This window comes from Eublepharis macularius, chromosome 6 (genome assembly GCF_028583425.1).
Source record: "Eublepharis macularius isolate TG4126 chromosome 6, MPM_Emac_v1.0, whole genome shotgun sequence".
NCBI classification, from domain to species: domain Eukaryota; kingdom Metazoa; phylum Chordata; class Lepidosauria; order Squamata; family Eublepharidae; genus Eublepharis; species Eublepharis macularius.
This window is the reverse complement of record NC_072795.1, coordinates 43,118,600-43,139,494: the sequence shown is the minus strand read 5'-3', so window position 1 is coordinate 43,139,494 and position 20,895 is coordinate 43,118,600. Positions and strand designations below refer to the sequence as shown.

General features: G+C 39.7%; 1 protein-coding gene and 1 non-coding gene across 2 annotated transcripts in view; both read left to right on the top strand.

The window, feature by feature from the left end:
• Positions 1–20,895, top strand: part of COL4A3 (collagen type IV alpha 3 chain) — a 115,463-nt gene that overhangs the window by 20,118 nt on the left and 74,450 nt on the right. The window contains exons 2-12 of the mRNA XM_054983010.1: positions 5,227–5,283; positions 7,200–7,289; positions 8,441–8,485; positions 9,086–9,130; positions 9,341–9,403; positions 9,573–9,626; positions 9,963–9,989; positions 11,252–11,329; positions 18,556–18,618; positions 20,070–20,105; positions 20,202–20,243. Coding sequence (XP_054838985.1) covers positions 5,227–5,283; positions 7,200–7,289; positions 8,441–8,485; positions 9,086–9,130; positions 9,341–9,403; positions 9,573–9,626; positions 9,963–9,989; positions 11,252–11,329; positions 18,556–18,618; positions 20,070–20,105; positions 20,202–20,243 — 600 coding nt within the window. The remainder of the gene's footprint in view (positions 1–5,226; positions 5,284–7,199; positions 7,290–8,440; positions 8,486–9,085; positions 9,131–9,340; positions 9,404–9,572; positions 9,627–9,962; positions 9,990–11,251; positions 11,330–18,555; positions 18,619–20,069; positions 20,106–20,201; positions 20,244–20,895) is intronic.
• On the top strand, positions 2,662–2,763 carry LOC129332965 (U6 spliceosomal RNA). Its single transcript, XR_008597366.1, has one exon. It is a non-coding gene; the product is annotated as a U6 spliceosomal RNA (small nuclear RNA).

The window sequence follows — 20,895 nt, the reverse complement described above, 5'->3', positions numbered from 1 at the left end:
TGGAACTTCTAGTTAACTTAGATGGGAGACCTATGTATAGTGCATTACAGTAGTCAAGTCTTGATGTTACCATAGCATGGATCCAGGCGGCCAGGTTGGTCACGTCAAGGTAAGTCATCTTCCAGGCTAGAGTGAGGTAGAAAGCATTTTTTGCAGCTGCCTTAACTTCATGTCCCAGCCAAAGAGATTTGCCGTAGGCTCAGAATAACCCAATCAGGATCAGATCCAGATAGGGAGTGAATTAAGGAGTAGTTGGAGAAAGTGCAGGGATGGCACAATTCTCAGGAACTTCTATTCCCAATAGGGTTGCCAACTTCCAGTTGGGAAATTCCTGGAGATGTGGGGTTGGAGAGGTCAGGGTTTGGGAAGGAGAGGGACCTCGATGGAGTTCCATGGGAGTTTACCATCCAAACCCTCCAGAGCAGCCATTTCTCCAGTGGAACGGATCTCTGTTGTCTGGAGATCTGTTTTAATTCTTGTAGATAGCCAAGCCCCACCTGAAGGCTGGCTGCACCAATTTCCAATCCTCTTTGTTCCAAGGTATTATTTTAGGGATGACTTTAAACTGTGGACATCATTCTTAAACAATGGCTCTCTTCTCCTGATTTCGAAGTGCTGCTCCTGGGGGGCGGGGGATATCCCCTCTTTCTTAAGGGCAGCTTTTTGGGCTAGAGCAGGAAGTGGGGAGGAACACTACAGGCAGAAATCCTTTTGCCTAAGAAATCACTGTGCTGGACCCAAGCTACTGACAGTAAAATATACCTTGGTTTTTTTTCTTTATAGTAGCCCATGAGCTTGATGAAGGGAGATTTTAGAACCTTTACAGTACCTATGCCCATCCTTCCATATGGACTGTGCTCTTCTCGTCAGAAATTCTAAAGCAGTCAAAATTAACTTAGTAGAATGTGGTGCACTCATAAACAGGCCCCACAAGTCTTTGGATTCCTTCACCTGCTTCTCTATTTTTTTCATGAAAAATTTTAAACAAAATACTTAGACTAAACATGGGAGTTTTCTATAATAAATTATTGATATGGGAGACAGGAACACTGAGGCCATTTTAATTGCTGTTTTTGCTGTGCTAGCCCTTTCTTTGTCAAGGCTAACCTTCTAAGCACGCTCCTTGTTGGGGAATATGCTGTTCTGTTTTAATTAAATGTGAAATGATCAGAGAGTTAGCTGACTTTTGACACAGAACAGTTTACATAAATGAGGAAATTGTATCCAGGAAATTTCTTAAACATTTTCACTGAGTACCCTATCATAACAACATGTTTGTGTACATCCCTTAACATCCTAACAGAATATCTTAAAATTTTTAATTGCTCATTCAAAAAATCAGCATATTAATTTTGTTACTTTATAAAATGGACTATAAATGAGGAGACCTAGTGGCTGACCCAGTTCCCAGGGAATGTAGGAACAGTTCCCTGACTCCTCTCACAGTACATCTTGATTGGACCATGAAATCATCCTGAACGACTTTATAACACTTCTTTCTTTCAACCTTGTAGGTTCAACTGCAGAGTAGGCCTACTTATTCGATTCTTATTTAATTTTCCCATCTCATCATTCTAAGCCTTTCAAACTTTAATTAAAAACAAATTATATGTCCTGTTACACTGACATCACTCTGTTTTCCTCTCCTTCCAGTGCTGTGCTGTGTCAGCTAACTTTGCCCTTTCACTGACAGTTCTAATTCAGCCCAGTGGCAAGACAGGCTAAATAGCAAGGACAGTAATAATAGGCCTTTATAAAGTAAATAAATTCATTCAATGGAGCCCCAGTTTTCTGTTGAAAGAACGAAACCACCTCTGTTTTAGAATGGGTTTGAGAAAAGCTATCAAGTGTTCTGACCCATCTTTCGTTCTCTCCATTTGGCTCTGAGTGTGCTACTGAATAGTGTCTGAATTAGAAAAAGATGGACAACAAATAGAGAAGCAAACGGGGAAATTATAGTTTTATAATAAGCGAACAGGAAGGTGTGCAAGTGAAACTTGCACTATTGTGTTGCCTTTGTGCACCAGATCATCACCATCATCATCTCCATCCCTTTAACTTCACAGTCTGTTCTGTTTCATTGTGGAGTATCCCGTTTATCTCAAAAAGTACTAATTTTCACAATATACTCTTTGGGATGGTGAAATCTGGTGCTGATTCTAACAGAAATGACAACACTGGAGAGTATATCCCAGCTGAGCTCCTCCTTCTCTCTAAGCTCCACTCTCCCCAGGCACACCCCCAAATGTCCAGGAATTTTCTAAAACAGAGTTGGCAGCCCTCCTTCTAAGTGAGGTCATGGGCACATGAATAATAATGGGTGTGGTCTGACCAAAGTCGTAAACAAGGGGATATGAGTTAATGATGGCAAGGGGTGGGGGATTAGTGTGAAAAGGCCCACTAATGAAATTAATGGAAGTTCCTTCTAATGATCTAATCATCTCTGTTGGTGTTTGGGAGAGACATAATTTCAGCCCTCCCCCCCCCACCTCAACTAGCATCATTGCATTTTGTGTAGCTCCTTTCCTTCCATGCATACCAGGGAATCTTTTTATTACCTCAGGTCAATGCATCTCAAGGGCTTCAGCAGCAAAATTTAGGTTTAGTGTCCAAAATGGCAGCAGTGAGGTAACAATAAGACTCAGAGGTTTAATTTTACTGAAAAGTTTCATCCTATAGACCAAAATGTGAACAATACAGAGAAGATGAACATGGCCCATGTATAAAGGTGATAGACAAAATCAGGAACCATTCCATATTAGTGCTAGAGTACATACATAATTCTGAACTGAAGTACCAGGTTCAGTCTCTGACATCTCCCACTAAAAGGATCTCAGGTGGCAAAGATCTTTCCACTACCGATCAAAGTAGTTGACTAATGGACCAATTATCTGATCTGACATAAGGCAGTTTCATATGTTCACAGACTCATAATGAATCATCTAGAATTATTCCAAAGATACTTTTGTGGTGGTGATACACTTTAGTCTTCTTTGGGGATTGATATGTGGAATAAAATGTAGAGAGCCAGCATGATGTAGAGGTTGGCATTTCAGAATGAGATCTGGGGGATCCAGGTTCAAATCCTCACTCTACCATGGAAGCCTGCTTGGTGATCTTGGGCCAAGCACCCAATCAGAGCCTAACTTACCTCACCTATAATAAAATGGAGGAGAGCAGAATGATGTAAGCCTCACTGGGGAGAAAAGTAAAATAACATAAAAAGAAGGAAAATAAAATAGAACAATTGTCAAGAATTCCACCCCCCCCCCCCCCCGGAGATGACCACATGGCCAGCAGGCCCATTCGCCCAGAGATGTATGATGGTGTATCCATGTTGTCAAAGTTAAGTCAACACTCAAGAGATGCCAAGGTTGTCCTTTTTATCAGTTAGCTCAGTTCCAATAGCAGTTTCCAAGATTAATAGTCACCCAGCAGCCAGTCTGGTTCATCTCTTACTACTTTCACCTGCTTTCTCCCAGGTTCTTAAGTCTACTTCTTCTGCTGAGATCCTTCACTTGTTCTTGGTAGCTCCTAACTCTGGCCATCTCCTCTTTTGGAAGGTTACCACTTGCAGTAGCTAGACACCCCAAGTCTGGCCCAGGGGTAGTTGTGGCCTGTTGACCAGGAATGCTGCCTTCCTGATCCAGGGGAGTCCACTGTAGAGAGCTCAGGCCAAGCTGGCTACTCTCTTTCCCTGTTCCAAGCAAGTCCCAACTAGCTCCTCCTCCCTACCTCCTTCACCTGGGCCTTTTTTATTTTCCTCCTCCTGGACCCACCCAGTTCCTGCTGCCCTGAGTAGGTCTGCCCTCAAGTAGGTCTTTTCTCCCTCGGGAACTGGCCCTGGTTTCTTTCCTCCTGTCCTTTCCATGCCCTTACTGACTCTCGGGATGCCTCCTGCTGCCCCGTTACCTGGCTGCTGGAATGCTTAAGGCAGTGCCCCTCTTCCATCCCTTCTCCCCACAGCTCAGGTGCCCAGGGATGGGACGTTCCCCTTGACGAATCTGGGGATGTAAAAATGATTTCTTGGTCAAAACATGCGTTATAAGCAAAGATCAAGTTGATCTGTTCAGGAAATCATTCATATGTCAAGATTTGTCATTATTTCATTTAGATTCATTGTAACTTTGCTACCCGGAAACTCATGAAGCACTTGTCATGAGAAGGAGCTGTTAGATGAAAGGGCCACCCAGAGTGTATCCAATGAAAATCCCGAGCTATGTTCCAACAATCCTGTACAGTGCATAAGACTGGAGGCCTGCAGCCAATGTTTTGGCTGTTAAATGTCAACACACAGCATTCCCACACATACAGCTACCTAATCTCCAAGCTGTGGGAGAATCTCTTTTTCTCATCTCTTCCTCCCCCCTCCACATAGCATGCTCTTAACGTCACCCATCTCTGCATTTTCCACACGTAATGTCATATCTATATCAGCTTTTCATGCATAATACCTCTTTGTCTTACATACATATCCATTGCTCTTTCTTTCTCATACATATGCCATCTCTCTTACTCTCATGTATACTGATTAAGGTGGCCAGTGCCACCAATTCTCTTTTTCTCTGTTTCCTCTGTTTACCTATTTCTGGTTGTTTCTTCCTCTCCCAGGTTTTATTTATTTTCATTTATCATCCACCTTTCCCACTGGGACTCAAGGGAGATTACAGGTATGATCAAATTATTAAGCCAATTGCAAAATATCACAACATTTGAATGATAACAATATTTGAATCTAACAGCAAAGATTCCTAGTAAAGCAAAGCTACTCATTCAATCAGCAAGCATGTGATAACATTTGAGTCTCAATAAAGATTTCTAGTAAAATAACATATCGCTCTGGGGTTGGGATTGAAGAACTGGAAGAAAAAACACATTATCCCTAACAGAGTTCGCTTCCTGAGCCGATCCATTACATCATAACTCTTAGCTGTAGTCCTCTTTAAGAATGCCAAACTGAAGAATTCTGTTTTGCACATTTTGTGAAATGATAGATGTGTGGGGGCCTTCCTAATAGCCTCAGGCAGACCATTCCATAATGTAGGAGCTCCCACAAGAGCATGCACCTGAACAGGCAGTTGTTGATTTTTCCCATCGCACCTTTTGAAGGTTTTGCTCTGCAGGTAACAATAATGATTGTAATGAAGTAAGCAGCTTTAAAATGACATAACATTAAAAATAAGATGAATATAGTAACCCATGTTTTTTGTAAATAATTCTTTTCAGAATTGTGTCTGTAAAGATAAAAGCTACTGCTATTGCGATGGAATGAAAGGCAGTAAGGTAAGAGGCTGTAAATGTCTTTCTGTCTTATTCATTACAAAGTTATAGGTAGACCTTGTCAAATACAGTTCTTTAATTGCCCCCCAAAAAACATCCCTGCAATAATTAAAATAAGATAATTTTCATTTGGTATAGGACAACTACTCCTACTCCTTTAATTTTTGAACTGTTCTGCTCATAAAATTGAACTTTGGAAGAATATTTACAAACTTGAGTTGTAAATTAAAGGAGAGTATGAATTCTAGGGAGGGAAGGAGGAAGTAGTATTACCAGAGGAGCACAGTATGTAAGGATCTGCTATCATTTATAGAGTTTGTTTTGAAATTTCTTCTAACTGTAGCATATAGATGGTGGCCCCAGTTCAGAGTTCCATGTATACTTCAGTGCATACGAAAAACTCCAGAATGCACAGAGATCTTTCTCTTAAATCCATATATTCTTCTTTTGTCTATGAAATTAAAATGGCTAGCAAATTTATGGCAGTGTACCCCCTCCAGTGGCAGAAGCTGGGATAGCATAAAACAGAAAAAAAATCAGGTAGGCATGTTGCTCCCATTATGAAAACAATCACAGGCTTTGTAAAACAGTGCCTTTATTAGGTATTGTTCATATATTGTATTGTTTGCATTGATTGGTCCTAATATATTATAGACCCTGAAAAAAATTACTCTGGTTTACACCATCATTACATTTTTTAAAATATTTTTCTGTTTACAAGGTTTTTTTAAAAGTTTAAAACATTTCTTTATTTAACAGACATCCAATTGTTAGTTTTTCAGTTTGGGAAATAACTGTGTATTAGCGTTTTAAGTGTGTTATTTCCACTACTGTAATGATTTTGAAATCTTTTTACTCCACAATGTAAGGCACAATATAAATGGTAGAATAAATAAATGTAGCATATTAAATATTACGGATTTTGGGAACTCAGACAGCTAACCAATTTGAGTCTTCGAGTTCATTTAAAAAATAAGACAGGAAAAAAAACGTCAGCAAGTTAGTTGTGAAGGTAGAGAAACCAGAATTACCAGGGGTGCTTTCTTACTTTCTGGGTTATTTGATAGTAAAAATGTAAGCCATTTCACAGTAACTGACTTCGGTATACGGAGTTAACTAAAATTCAGAACTCACTGGAAGCACACTTTAAGAACATAAGAGAAGCCATGTTGGATCAGGCCAGTGGCCCATCCAGTCCAACACTCTGTGCTCCACAGTGGCCAAAAAACCAGGTGTCCTCAGGAGGTCTGCCAGTGGGAAAGGGACACTAGAAGCCCTCCCACTAATTGCCCCCTCCCCAAAACACCAAGAATACAGAGCATCACTACCCGAGACAGCGTTCCATCTATACCTTGTGGCTAATAGCCACTGATGGACCTCTGCTCCATATGTTTATCCAATCCCCTCTTAAAATCCCTTGTCAGTATAACTTAATCTACAGTATAGTTCTTGATTGAAGACAGCAACATAAAGACACTGGGTGTGTGTGTGTGTCTCAAAACTGGGATTCTAGCAGCAAGCCCTCATTTGTGGTTCTAAAGTATGTTAACTAGAGTGAAATACATAACTAGCCTGCAGAGGGCCAGAGATTGTAGTTCAGTTTCTAGTAGAGGTGTACAGCAAAAAAAAAAAAGTATTATTTGGATCCAGGTACCAGAAATACCATAAATATTCAGTATTCCTGATATTTGGGTCCAATTTAGCATTCAGGTTCAGTTTTCTTCACGAATCCCAGCTATATTTGGCCCATTATTCCCTATGGAGGAAAATATCCAGGGGGCTGGAGAGATCATTTCCCAAGCAAACTCCACCAAAATTATAGAGAACTTTGTCCTTCCTGTCCACTAAAGACCTCCCAAGTTTCAAGAAGATTGGACAAAATGACATGAAGGCATATAAAGGCAAATTGCTTTTTACAGGGTGAAAAGGGCTTTCCTGGTTTCCCTGGGCCAGCTGGCCAGATCGGTTTCCCTGGCCTTGAGGGCCCACCAGGGCTACAAGGACCTAAGGTACTTGCAACTTAAGTATATGTTCATGTTTGTTACTCTGTGTGTTTGTTTGCAATTGGAGGAGAGAAATTGTGAATAACTTCATTGAAAAAATAACAAATCATTCTAAATTTGTAGTTTAATGTAAAATGAACACTTTTAGAATAGAGCCATCTCACATTTTAGAAACTTAAATCTGAGAATTAACTTGCAAAGAATTCCAGAAGCAGAATATGCTTTGACTGTTCCTTTTCTCAGTTTAACAGCAGTGTTTATTTGACAACAACAAAAACAATGATATCACTTCTTGAGTTGTGATCTAGAAATTAGTTAAATGTGAACATAATACAACACACATTAAGCATTTTGAAATCTAGCTGATTCCAACAGACTATATTTAAGAATATAGTTAACTCACCTAGTGAAACCAGTGAAAATTAAAAGTGCTTAAGGTTGTTTATTTTTTTTCTTTTATATTCATTAATTATCATGAAATCTAAATCTTTTAATTTTGTAAGATTAAATTGGTTGTTAGCCTTATAGCATTCATTCACTACCACAGCTAACATTCCCCGCACTCCCCCAGGATGGAATTCTTTTAAAGTTAGCTCATGGTAAATGTTAGAATCTATTCTGGTCCTGCAAATGGTTCAGTTAATTAATCAACCAATATTTCAAACCCCAAATTTTGAAGAGTTGGCCTGTGAATTAATTAAATACTGGACTGGTCAACATACTAGGATGAGATGCAATGAATTAGAATTGAGTGAGATTAATTAGAAAGTTATTTCATAGCTGAAAATATAGGCTGCCACCTATCTTGCCTGGGAAGTTGTGTTCTATCAATGGGGCATTTCTTTTCTTTGTTGCCATAGTTCAGCCCTAATGAATTGGTAATGTTTCAGATCGTTACTGGAAAAAAATGTTATCTCCGTGATTCTTATTTTTCTGTTGTCAAAGGGATCATTGTGGTTGGATTTTTATTACAACTTCTATTTCTGTTTCTAAAAAGTAGGTTTGGAAAGCCAATATGTCAATTAATTTGGCTTGATGTGCCATTTGACTGAAACAGCAACAAGATCAGAGAAGAAGGAAGAACTTGCCTCCTTGAATCTTCTAAAGAAGGATGAAGTTTTAGTTTTGCTAACTGTAGCTCTCTTTTTACTTCCTAGGGTTTTCCAGGGCCAGTAGGCTTTCCTGGGTCTAAAGGTTCAAGGGTTGGTATTTTGTTTAATAATATACTAACAACAAGCTTGGGCCTGAAACAGAATTGTAGGAGGGGAAAACAGTTAACAAATCTCATTCCACTAAAAAATCTCCTCCTCTGTAGATGCTCAGTGTCTTGAGAAGGCTAATTTACCTTCCCCTCATCCTTTAACAGCTCCTACCAGGCCTTGCTCCTAGAGCTTATTCATTGTTTATCAAAGTCAATTTTGGGGTCCCCTTTGGTTAATTTACAAAGCAATGTTTTCCATGTAGTCTAAAGTGTGCATGAACAGTGTCCTGAATCTGAACTGGCTGTGCACTGAGTAATTTATTGAGATGAGAGTTTTGTGGCTTATACGTTTGCTGTCCATTGCAGAATGACCTGCTCTGCCAGTTGAACTGTGTTATGGCAAACGTACTAGTGTTAGCAAAGGATGCGCTTTGGACCCTTGGACAACTGACATTGCAATCCGAAGAAGAGTTACACATCTTTCTATGTCCACTATCTATGTTTTCATTTTAAAACATTATTTTAGTTCATTAAAATATTTTTATTTCATTAAGCATTAACCACCTAAATGCTCTTTTTTCCTACTCTTCTTTATCATTAGGGAATGCCAGGAATACCTGGTTATTCAGGTCCTCCAGGTCTTCCAGTAAGTAAACTAAAACTTTATTTACAAATTTCTGATATGTTACTTAAACCACTTTATCAGTGTTAATTCTATAAAACATAAAAGATTGGTTGATACCAGTGGTTTGCTGGTCAAGTACAGTGGCATCTAGTTTTGCTAATAATCAAAAATAATGTTTGAGGTCTGAATTTGCAATAATAATAACTTTGGCAATGTTGTAACTGCTTTTAGGGTGAACCAGGAAATGCGGGTCCACCAGGACGACCAGGCATGCCAGGATGTAACGGAACCAAAGTAAGAATGAAACCAGTCTTGGTGGCCTACAGGTAACCAGCACGGTTGTTAACATGTCCTCCTGCGACACTCCCTTACCAGAGTCTTTTTTTTAACGTCGTGGCCCTTTCCAGCGCTTTCTTTCTCTGCCTCCTTAATGCCTTTCCCTTAATGCCTCCTTATTTTCCAGGGTGAGCGGGGATTCCCAGGGTTTCCAGGGCCAGGAGGACTTCCAGGTTTACCAGTAAGTTTCAGTATGTAACGGTCAAGATTAAATGAACAGTGTGGTATTGATTAGTTTCTTATTGCTGAGGTTCAAAAAGAGGAAAAAACTATTGATTATTTATCAAATTGTCAAATGAGTGTTTATTTTGGATTGCTTAAGAATGACATCTGCTGTCGTTTGTCTTCATATTTTGTAGCTGTCCACTTACCTTAGATAACATAATTATTTTGCAATTTTGGACACTTTCCTTCCCCACAACGTTGTCCACCATAGAAGCTGCCTTATTAACTTACTGCTATTGGATTTTATTCATTTATAGTAGTGTGTTTAATTTATTTATTTATTGTTTCCTAGGGTCCCAAAGGCATCAAAGGAGAGAGGGTAAGTCCATAAGCCAGTAAAAGTTCAGAACAAAGCTACTGGGGTTCTGACCAGGGCTGGCCCTTTGGAGGATCAGGGTGGGCTCAAGCCTTTTGCTGAGTGCCATTCTGGTGCCATTCTGGAGGAACCAGGGACTGGATGGGGCTGGGTCCCTTCCTGCAGGGTCCAAGATGGGCACCAGAGATAGCATTTCTGCAACCTTCCCAGGGCCCAGAAGGCACTGACTCAAGTCAAGGAGTTGGTGATGCGTTGAGGCCACATCTGTCACCTCCTTACATGAAAGCTCTGTTTTAACAATTTTGTGCAGCAAGTAAACATTTGAGTTACTTGGGCAGTGAACCCTTTTAATGTCACTCAGTTGCAAGTGCTTTTCAGATCCAAATGAAAGCACCAATCATAATTTTTAAAGCCCAAAACATACATTAAAGGACTGATTTTAAAGAGTGTCTGGGGGCAACTACCTGCACCCCCTGGACTTACCTGGAGGGTCCGGAGGCGAGCCTGGGGAGGTGACCGATGCTGACAGTCGGCTGGTGACAGGGCAAGAGAGGACAGCCGAACTCCCAGGAGCTGCACACTCAATGGTCGAGTCCTGTGCGGCGGCAGGGCCAAGGGCTACTCCTGGAGCAGTGGCTAACCTGGAGGGCATGCCCCCCCCGGCTCCAGTGACCAGGAAGTGGAGCCTCACAAAAGCCTTTTCTAAGATCTTCATCGGGGATGTAACTTAGCGTACCACTGCAGAGGCCTCCTGTGATGGCACCAAGATTGTGGAACTTCCTCCTAAGTTAACCTCATTCCCCAAAGTTACTGATTTTAAAGCTGATTTTATTTTTAAAGTCTTTTGAGTGGCTCTGCTGGCTGAAAATCTGTGATATTGCTGCTAAGCCTACAACTGTTTTTGCTGCATTTTTATTTAATTGTTTTCAATTATTCATTTTCATTTCTATTGTGATATAATTTAATCTTAGTTCAATCCTTGGAGACTTTGTAGATCAAAAAGCAGGATACACAGATGCATATGAAATAAAGAGACCAGTTCTGGAACCTGGGGAACACTGCATTCCCTGTCTTTATTGTTGCAAGACACTGTTTAAAATCCACCAGCCATCATTAATGCATCATTTTATATTATATTCTGTTTTCTGGTGTAATTGGGATTATTTGACATTGTCTGGCCATTCACCCTCTATAGCCAAGAACATGGGGAAACACGAAACATATTATATTGGACTAATTCCATTTTTTTCTAATTAATTTCCAAGGGATGTCCTGCAAATGGATATGAGGACGTTGACAGAGCGGAAGGTGATCCTGGGCTTCCAGGAATGCCTGGCTCTCCGGTAAGCTGCTACCCCAATCATGATACTTAAGAATTAAAGGATCTTAAGGCATTGTCGAAGGCTTTCACGGCCGGAGAACGATGGTTGTTGTGGGTTTTCCGGGCTGTATTGCCGTGGTCTTGGCATTGTAGTTCCTGATGTTTCGCCAGCAGCTGTGGCTGGCATCTTCAGAGGTGTAGCACCAAAAAACAGAGATCTCTCAGTGTCACAGTGACACAGAGATCTCTGTCTTTTGGTGCTACACCTCTGAAGATGCCAGCCACAGCTGCTGGCGAAACGTCAGGAACTACAATGCCAAGACCACGGCAATACAGCCCAGAAAACCCACAACAACCATCTTAAGGCACCTTAAACACTAACAAATGTATTATTGTGGTGACATCACGGGAGCTTCCCTGATTGGGATGTAGAGACAAAAAGTGATGAGAACCTCATAAAACTGGGAGGAGGGTACTGCCACCAACCATAGGATGCCTCAGGTGTTAATGGCCTCCCATTTTCATGCTCATTCAGGACTCTGGACAGCTCCCTCTGCTACCTGGATGAAAAAAAACCAACAGTCATCAGGGGCATCAAATTAGTCCTTCCCTTAATTCCCTGAGTTAGCAGTGCTGGAGAGTTTGTGGGGACTGTGCAGAAAGCTCAGTAAAAATGACACACCAACTTATTTCAATAACACAAAATAAGTTAATTTGGAGACGAGGTAGAAAGGTTGAAGGGTTTGGAATAACTGGAAAATATTAAAGGACTCAGACCAAATTCACAAAACTGAAAAGAAAAAAAAATAGAAAAAGTCAGCGAATTGGTTATCAGTCTAAAATACTGGTTGCTGCTGGGGTAAACCCCCAGGATTCATCATCCTCCCTGCTTCTCCAACAATAGTCTGGAACAAAACAAAGAACAATGGCTGGGGTGCCTTTTTATTTATTTGAAAATATGGTGCCCAGATACTTCGTTGGATCTTCCTCTCACCTGTTCATGTGAGGATTTAGCAACCCATCTAAAGGTTTGGCAGAATCCATTCACAGGTTGTTCTGTTAACTGGCTTGACTATTGTGTCAAGTGGGTGCTTTTGGATTTTGCGGTGTCTCTCTGTGTTCCCTGAGAACAAAAGATCAAGTAATCAAAGATGTATCTGTTACTATGTAAAACATTTTGATCCAGGTGAGAGAGTGAACAAACTCTTTAGAGTGGGTGCTAATCACTCCCATCTGGTGATGAACTAGCAAAGGATGATGAATAATGCTCCTATTGCTGGGCAGTTATTTTCTGTAGCCATTCCCCAGGTGTCATTCTTTTTAATTGTTTTATCATGCAGTAGTTGGTCTTGTATTATTAACTGCTTTGGAATTCTATATTGCGCATGGAAATGCAAATATGTCAGATAAATGCTGGAAATGTAAAAAGCATGAAGGATCATTTTATCATATGTGGTGGACTTGTGAGGTAGCTAAGCAATACTGGGGAGATATAATAGAAATAATTAATGAGGTTTTGCAAACCCAAATAAATAAGAACCCAGAGTTGTTGCTACTGAACTTGGGAATGGAAGAAGTTCCGAGGCAGTACAGAACATTGCTATTTTACATGACTACAGCAGCAAGACTTTTGTATGCGCAGAAATGGAAAGTGCAAGAAATACCAACTATAGAAGATTGGATTTACAAATTGCTGTACATGGCTGAGATGGACAAAATGGAAACAAGAAATGAAGGCTATCCCCACAAAATGTACCAACAGAAAAGAGAGAGAAATTTCTCGTGGGAACCAAACCAAGGATTAATACACTTTTTATATAATATTATAAAGTAATTTCAAAGGCAATTACAAGAAAATTATACAAACTGTTTATGTACAGCCAATAAAGATGTCCAGAAAGTCTATCATCTGTGTGTATTCCTTAATGTGTATTCCTTAATCGCAGTATTATCACGGTGTGCAGATGAGTCTTCACAAAGTCTTCTCATATAAATGCAGCTAAACAGCTTCTCATATGCATACAGCTTAGATTATAATCAACAAAAGTCTTCTCATATAAATTCAGCTAAACAGCTTTCCATATACATTGCCACGCCCAATCTGGGGCCGGCTACAAACAGATTTCGTCCCCTTCTTCAGGGGCGTGGTTTATAGCTGTAAAAAACAACATTCTTACTTTAATATACAATAACCAACATTTAAGTATTATTGCAATCCCCCAGACGGAACTAACCTGTTGTATTCACACAGCATAGGGTATTTGAATCAATAATTATTGTGGAAACGTGTGTCTCCAGTATCACAGTCACAGCAGCTGTATCTTCTCCTGCTTGTGGCCAAACCCTTCAGCTGCGGTTTAAATCACATACTCATTATCCAATCTCAAAACTTTAAAGCAACATAACTGATTATAAAAAGCAATTCAATGATAGTTCCGTGTTGAGGCCGTGCGGTCTGATCGTCTGCAGAAAGACAATCCAAAATGCTTCCCTCCTCAGTAGCTTAATTTGATTTGCATGTCCCTTAGTTACAACCTCCAGTACCGCTACTTTAAAGGAATTTTCTTCATGACGATGCTCGATAAAATGTTGTACCAGGGGTGCTTCCATTACTCTGTGTCTAATTCTAGACATATGTTCAAAGATCCTAGTCTTCAATGGTCTTATCGTACAACCCACATAAAAAAGAGCGCAGGGACATTCAAGTAAGTATATCACACCCGATGTGTAACAAGATGCAAAGTGTTTAACTATCAGTTTCCGTTCCTTAACAATAATCTCCTTCCCCTCTAGCATAAATTTACACAAAGTACATCGGCCACATTTAAAATTTCCCACAGGTAAGGATGTTTCCTGAAGTTGAGTGCGCATCCTAGCATGAACTAAATCATCCCTTAGGCTCCTGGATCTTCGTAAACCACATAACGGTGGTTGTTCACATCCCGCAATCTCCTCAATAAGGGGCCAATGGCGAGCTACGATTCTTTTAATTTTATATGTTAAGGGTGTGTAGTCCAGTGCCCATCTAATTCTTTGATCTGGTAGGACTTCCCGAGTCTGAAATAATACAGATCTATCTATAGCTCTAGCCTTAAAAAAGGCTTGAGAGATAATTTTAGATGGGTAACCTCTATTAGTAAACATTCGTTCCAACTGCCTACCATCCCTGTCGAAATCAGTTATTGTGGTGGAATTCCGTCTGATACGCAAAAATTGGCCATATGGTATATTTTGTCTAAGGTGCCGAGGATGGAAGGAACCAAATTCCAAATAAGAATTCCGATCTGTCTCTTTACTGTAGGTTCTAACCTGTATCTTTTGGAAGGCATCCCGATATGTAACTACATCCAAAAAATTAATTTGGTTGGGGTCTGACCGCCAGGTGAATTTAACATTCGCATCCCGTTCATTAAGCCATTTACAAAAATCCGGTATCTGGGCAGCTCCCTGAAATAAAAAATATAAATCGTCCAGATATCTACAAAAGAAAACAATATTACCCCTGAAGGGGTTGATGTCTTGTAAAATGTGAAATCTCTCCCATCGGGCCATAAATAAATTTGCGATGCTGGGTGCCACCGGGGACCCCATAGCAACGCCTTTTTTCTGAAAGAAAAATTGATCATCAAAACAAAAATAGTTTTTTTCAAAACTAAATCGAGAAATTGTAGTAGGCAGGATGATGGGATAGTGTTTTCTGTAGTTGTAAGAACTTCTTCTACTACCTCTCGGGCTTCCTGATGAGGAATGATGGTGTATAAAGAGTTAACGTCCATCGTTAAAAATACTGTGTCCTCCGACAGGGTGATGTTCTCAACTTTTTTAATGAAATCACGAGTATCATGCAATAGACCTTCAATTTTAGTAACAGCCGATTGTAAAAAAGAGTCCAATAAGATTGCCAATGGTTCCAAAATTGAGCCGCAACCAGATATGATTGGCCTACCTGGCGGGGGCGTTGTTTTCTTGTGGATTTTTGGAAGTACATAGAATAATGGGATTCTAGGGACCTTTCTCAATTAGAAAATGAACCTTATGGTACTTGGCACAACTTGTCTCGTTTAGAGAGACGGGCTCTTGAAACTTTACGTTCTGACGCTAACATTGTTATTAAGCCTGCCGACAAGGGCGGGGGTATTGTGATCATGGATAAAGATATGTATGTTAATGAGGTTCACAGACAGCTTAGGGATACTACCTTTTACACACGGATCTCTTCGGATCCAACTAATCACATTAAAGACCTAATTAAGATTGTCTTGGATGAGGCAAGAGAGATGGGGGAGATTACAGATACCCTCTATTATGCTTTACAGGTTACTTCACCTAGAATCCCATTATTCTATGTACTTCCAAAAATCCACAAGAAAACAACGCCCCCGCCAGGTAGGCCAATCATATCTGGTTGCGGCTCAATTTTGGAACCATTGGCAATCTTATTGGACTCTTTTTTACAACCGGCTGTTACTAAAATTGAAGGTCTATTGCATGATACTCGTGATTTCATTAAAAAAGTTGAGAACATCACCCTGTCGGAGGACACAGTATTTTTAACGATGGACGTTAACTCTTTATACACCATCATTCCTCATCAGGAAGCCCGAGAGGTAGTAGAAGAAGTTCTTACAACTACAGAAAACACTATCCCATCATCCTGCCTACTACAATTTCTCGATTTAGTTTTGGAAAAAAACTATTTTTGTTTTGATGATCAATTTTTCTTTCAGAAAAAAGGCGTTGCTATGGGGTCCCCGGTGGCACCCAGCATCGCAAATTTATTTATGGCCCGATGGGAGAGATTTCACATTTTACAAGACATCAACCCCTTCAGGGGTAATATTGTTTTCTTTTGTAGATATCTGGACGATTTATATTTTTTATTTCAGGGAGCTGCCCAGATACCGGATTTTTGTAAATGGCTTAATGAACGGGATGCGAATGTTAAATTCACCTGGCGGTCAGACCCCAACCAAATTAATTTTTTGGATGTAGTTACATATCGGGATGCCTTCCAAAAGATACAGGTTAGAACCTACAGTAAAGAGACAGATCGGAATTCTTATTTGGAATTTGGTTCCTTCCATCCTCGGCACCTTAGACAAAATATACCATATGGCCAATTTTTGCGTATCAGACGGAATTCCACCACAATAACTGATTTCGACAGGGATGGTAGGCAGTTGGAACGAATGTTTACTAATAGAGGTTACCCATCTAAAATTATCTCTCAAGCCTTTTTTAAGGCTAGAGCTATAGATAGATCTGTATTATTTCAGACTCGGGAAGTCCTACCAGATCAAAGAATTAGATGGGCACTGGACTACACACCCTTAACATATAAAATTAAAAGAATCGTAGCTCGCCATTGGCCCCTTATTGAGGAGATTGCGGGATGTGAACAACCACCGTTATGTGGTTTACGAAGATCCAGGAGCCTAAGGGATGATTTAGTTCATGCTAGGATGCGCACTCAACTTCAGGAAACATCCTTACCTGTGGGAAATTTTAAATGTGGCCGATGTACTTTGTGTAAATTTATGCTAGAGGGGAAGGAGATTATTGTTAAGGAACGGAAACTGATAGTTAAACACTTTGCATCTTGTTACACATCGGGTGTGATATACTTACTTGAATGTCCCTGCGCTCTTTTTTATGTGGGTTGTACGATAAGACCATTGAAGACTAGGATCTTTGAACATATGTCTAGAATTAGACACAGAGTAATGGAAGCACCCCTGGTACAACATTTTATCGAGCATCGTCATGAAGAAAATTCCTTTAAAGTAGCGGTACTGGAGGTTGTAACTAAGGGACATGCAAATCAAATTAAGCTACTGAGGAGGGAAGCATTTTGGATTGTCTTTCTGCAGACGATCAGACCGCACGGCCTCAACACGGAACTATCATTGAATTGCTTTTTATAATCAGTTATGTTGCTTTAAAGTTTTGAGATTGGATAATGAGTATGTGATTTAAACCGCAGCTGAAGGGTTTGGCCACAAGCAGGAGAAGATACAGCTGCTGTGACTGTGATACTGGAGACACACGTTTCCACAATAATTATTGATTCAAATACCCTATGCTGTGTGAATACAACAGGTTAGTTCCGTCTGGGGGATTGCAATAATACTTAAATGTTGGTTATTGTATATTAAAGTAAGAATGTTGTTTTTTACAGCTATAAACCACGCCCCTGAAGAAGGGGACGAAATCTGTTTGTAGCCGGCCCCAGATTGGGCGTGGCAATGTATATGGAAAGCTGTTTAGCTGAATTTATATGAGAAGACTTTTGTTGATTATAATCTAAGCTGTATGCATATGAGAAGCTGTTTAGCTGCATTTATATGAGAAGACTTTGTGAAGACTCATCTGCACACCGTGATAATACTGCGATTAAGGAATACACATTAAGGAATACACACAGATGATAGACTTTCTGGACATCTTTATTGGCTGTACATAAACAGTTTGTATAATTTTCTTGTAATTGCCTTTGAAATTACTTTATAATATTATATAAAAAGTGTATTAATCCTTGGTTTGGTTCCCACGAGAAATTTCTCTCTCTTTTCTGTTGAGATGGACAAAATGACAAGAAAACTTAAAGATCTTGATCCAGGAGAATATATTGCAGACTGGGAGAAATTGAAACAATATCTAGAAAAAAAATGGGATGTGAAAGGAGAACTGTGGCAGTTTGAGAATTATTAATATGTGACTTTATAAAGGGGAGAGAGAAGTAACTTTACCATTAATGGGGAAACTTAGCTATTAATTAATCTAAGCTAATATTAGTAATAAGGAGATTGTATTAAAAATAGATAGTCTAAACAGTGAAATGTAGATTGATATATTAGAAAATTGGAGATATAGAAGAATTTGTACATGCTTAGAGTAAGTGATATAACATATATAGGATTTAGAAAAACTATGGTTAAGAGTAATTTGAGTAATAAGAGGGGTTCGGGGTTGGAAAGCTGTTGGAAGTCAGTAAGGATGGGGGGAAAGGGTGGGGGCTGATATAATTTAGATAAGACGGGGAATTTGTGTATTGAATAACATTGTATGTACTCACCAATAATTTTTTTTTTCAAAAAAGGAATTCTATGCTGAAAAGGAGACTAGAAACATTCAAAATCTATCAATAAGTGGGAACGTACTATGTGCTGTCAAGTAAAACAGTATTTTATATTTACAAAATTATGTAAGAATAGAAACATTATTTGTATATCTTGCTTTGATGTGAAGGGTGAGCCAGGACCTCAAGGATTACCAGGTGAAATTGGAGCTGCAGGCCCTCCAGGATTTCCAGTAAGTAGACCATCTGAATGTATTTGTTGATTAAAGACTGGGATTATTCAAAGAGTTTCTATGACATTACAGTGGGAGTCTGTGGGATCCTACTTTGTTATGGCAAACACAGGAACTTTCGTAGCACTGCTGAAAAGTCAACTGCTGCAAAGGCTAGAAAAAACTTTGGCAGGAGGGTAGAACTAACAGGGTAAGGAAGCAACTATAGTCAAGATGTTACATGAGCTGTAGCAGCAGAAGGCTCTTGTACCACCACAGGGCACTAACTCAATAGGGGTCAAATCCACATTCACCCATTACCCGCATGTTTATTGGATATCTTCCGTTTGCCTCCAATCCGTGATTTTTTCCTCTTCGTTCACATTCCTGCTTCCAATCCGTCTTTCTCGCGTGTCCCTCCGGTCACACGGCCGCTTGAAAACCGCTTTTTTGGGAGGGACTTTTTTTCCCCGCCCATTTTTTTTTATTTTTTTGAGCGCACTTTTCCGTTATTTCGATCTTGCCTTATAAAGAAACATCATTGAAGATAATGATGCCTCTCTTTCCCCCACTGACAGCACTGATGGCTCTCTCCCGTTTCTTTTTTGGAAATTTGGAAGCATGTGGGAAGCTTTCATGGGCATTTCCTATGCAGGACAGTTCAGTGCCTGAATTTTAATGAAGTTTCACTTCCTTGGAGTGTCATTATTTCGATATTTCGTAATTTCGATATTACAGTAATATAAAATAAAAAAAATAAAAAACAGTTAAAAAGGAAGTTTCGCGAGTCCGTTCTGAGGATGGATTCACCCCAAAATGATTTTTCAAACTACCAGATTTGATTCAGAAACAGCATAATCAATAAATCCAATGCTATGAAGTCAAAAACAGTCTTTTGCAGACTACGGAGCACTTGCAAGTTGAATCAGCCAATAGGAACTCTCGGAACGTCTGGAGAGACAGGAAGGGGGTGGTTTTTTAAAAAAACGCATAATTTGCGCATTGGCCCGTTCACGGCCACCGTGAAACTCCCGTTGAAAACCTGTGACCACATATTCGGGAGAAATGCAAATGAAATGCGTCTGTTTAATGAGGTAATGTGACTGGCACTCGGGATTGCGTGGGGAATGTGGGGAACATGCGACTTAGAATGAGTAATGTGGATTTGCCCAGGGTCAGGCTGTCCAGCTTTTTAAAAATATCAGATCCCAGACTATGATATAACAACTGATTTTAAAATAGTATTTGATTATTAAATTGTTTTTTATCAGTATTAATATTTTCAGAACCACATCTTTGTTCAGTTTTGCTTCTGCAAGTGATCCTTCCTGATTTTCATGCTTAAAGTAAATTTCAGATAAGTATTAGATGGATATTAAGGCACCTCCCTGTCTTTTTGTTCTTGGAACGAGAACATAATAAAGTTCAAGTAAAGGACTGAATGTTTTTAAACTTTGTTTCTGCCCTTTCAGGGAGAACGAGGAATATTGGGATTTCCAGGGCCCAAGGTATTTTCAGAATTTGATATGAATGACAAATGTTGAGTTGCCTCTACTGTGTGATTTGAAAAAAAATATTAAGAGCACATTTATATTTCTTTGCAGGGTCTCATGGGCATTAAAGTCATTGGAGCCAAAGGTAAAAAGGTAACCATTATTTCTTTTTGTTTTGTTGTCCATTGAGAGCCTGCAAGTAAGTGAGCTGTATCCGCACCATATAGAGTGATACAATTTGTTCCTCTTACAAATGAGTCAGCTGCCCCAATGTCATGCTCTTATAGAATAGTCATATGGCTGTCATGCTCAGATACCATGCTCTCATAGAATAGTCATATGGCTGCACTAGTGTAAGGGGTAACCATTGAAGCTACATTTTGAGACCCATGAGCATTCATGACTTAAATTAAGTAAGAGCCAAGCTACAAGTGATGCCTGACACAGGTTGGACACTTGTCAGCTTCCCTCAAGTTTTGATGGGAAATTTAGGCTTCCTGGTTTTACAGCTTGGCTCTCCATTACAGCTGCAAGACCAGGATGCCCACATTTCCCATCAAAACTTGAGGGAAGCTGACAAGTGTCCAACCTGTGTCAGGCGTCACTTGTAGCTTGACTCTTAAGAATGCATTCTTTATATATTTGCCCAAATGAGATTTGAAGATCACCTTGCTCATTCAGGTCAGTTGAGCAAGCTCTCTGCCATTTCCTAAAAAAAAATAGACATTTCTATGTACTTTATATGAATCATTCTTAGATGTTTATGGCCAAATTCTACTCATGGTGAAAATTTCTATTTTAAGCA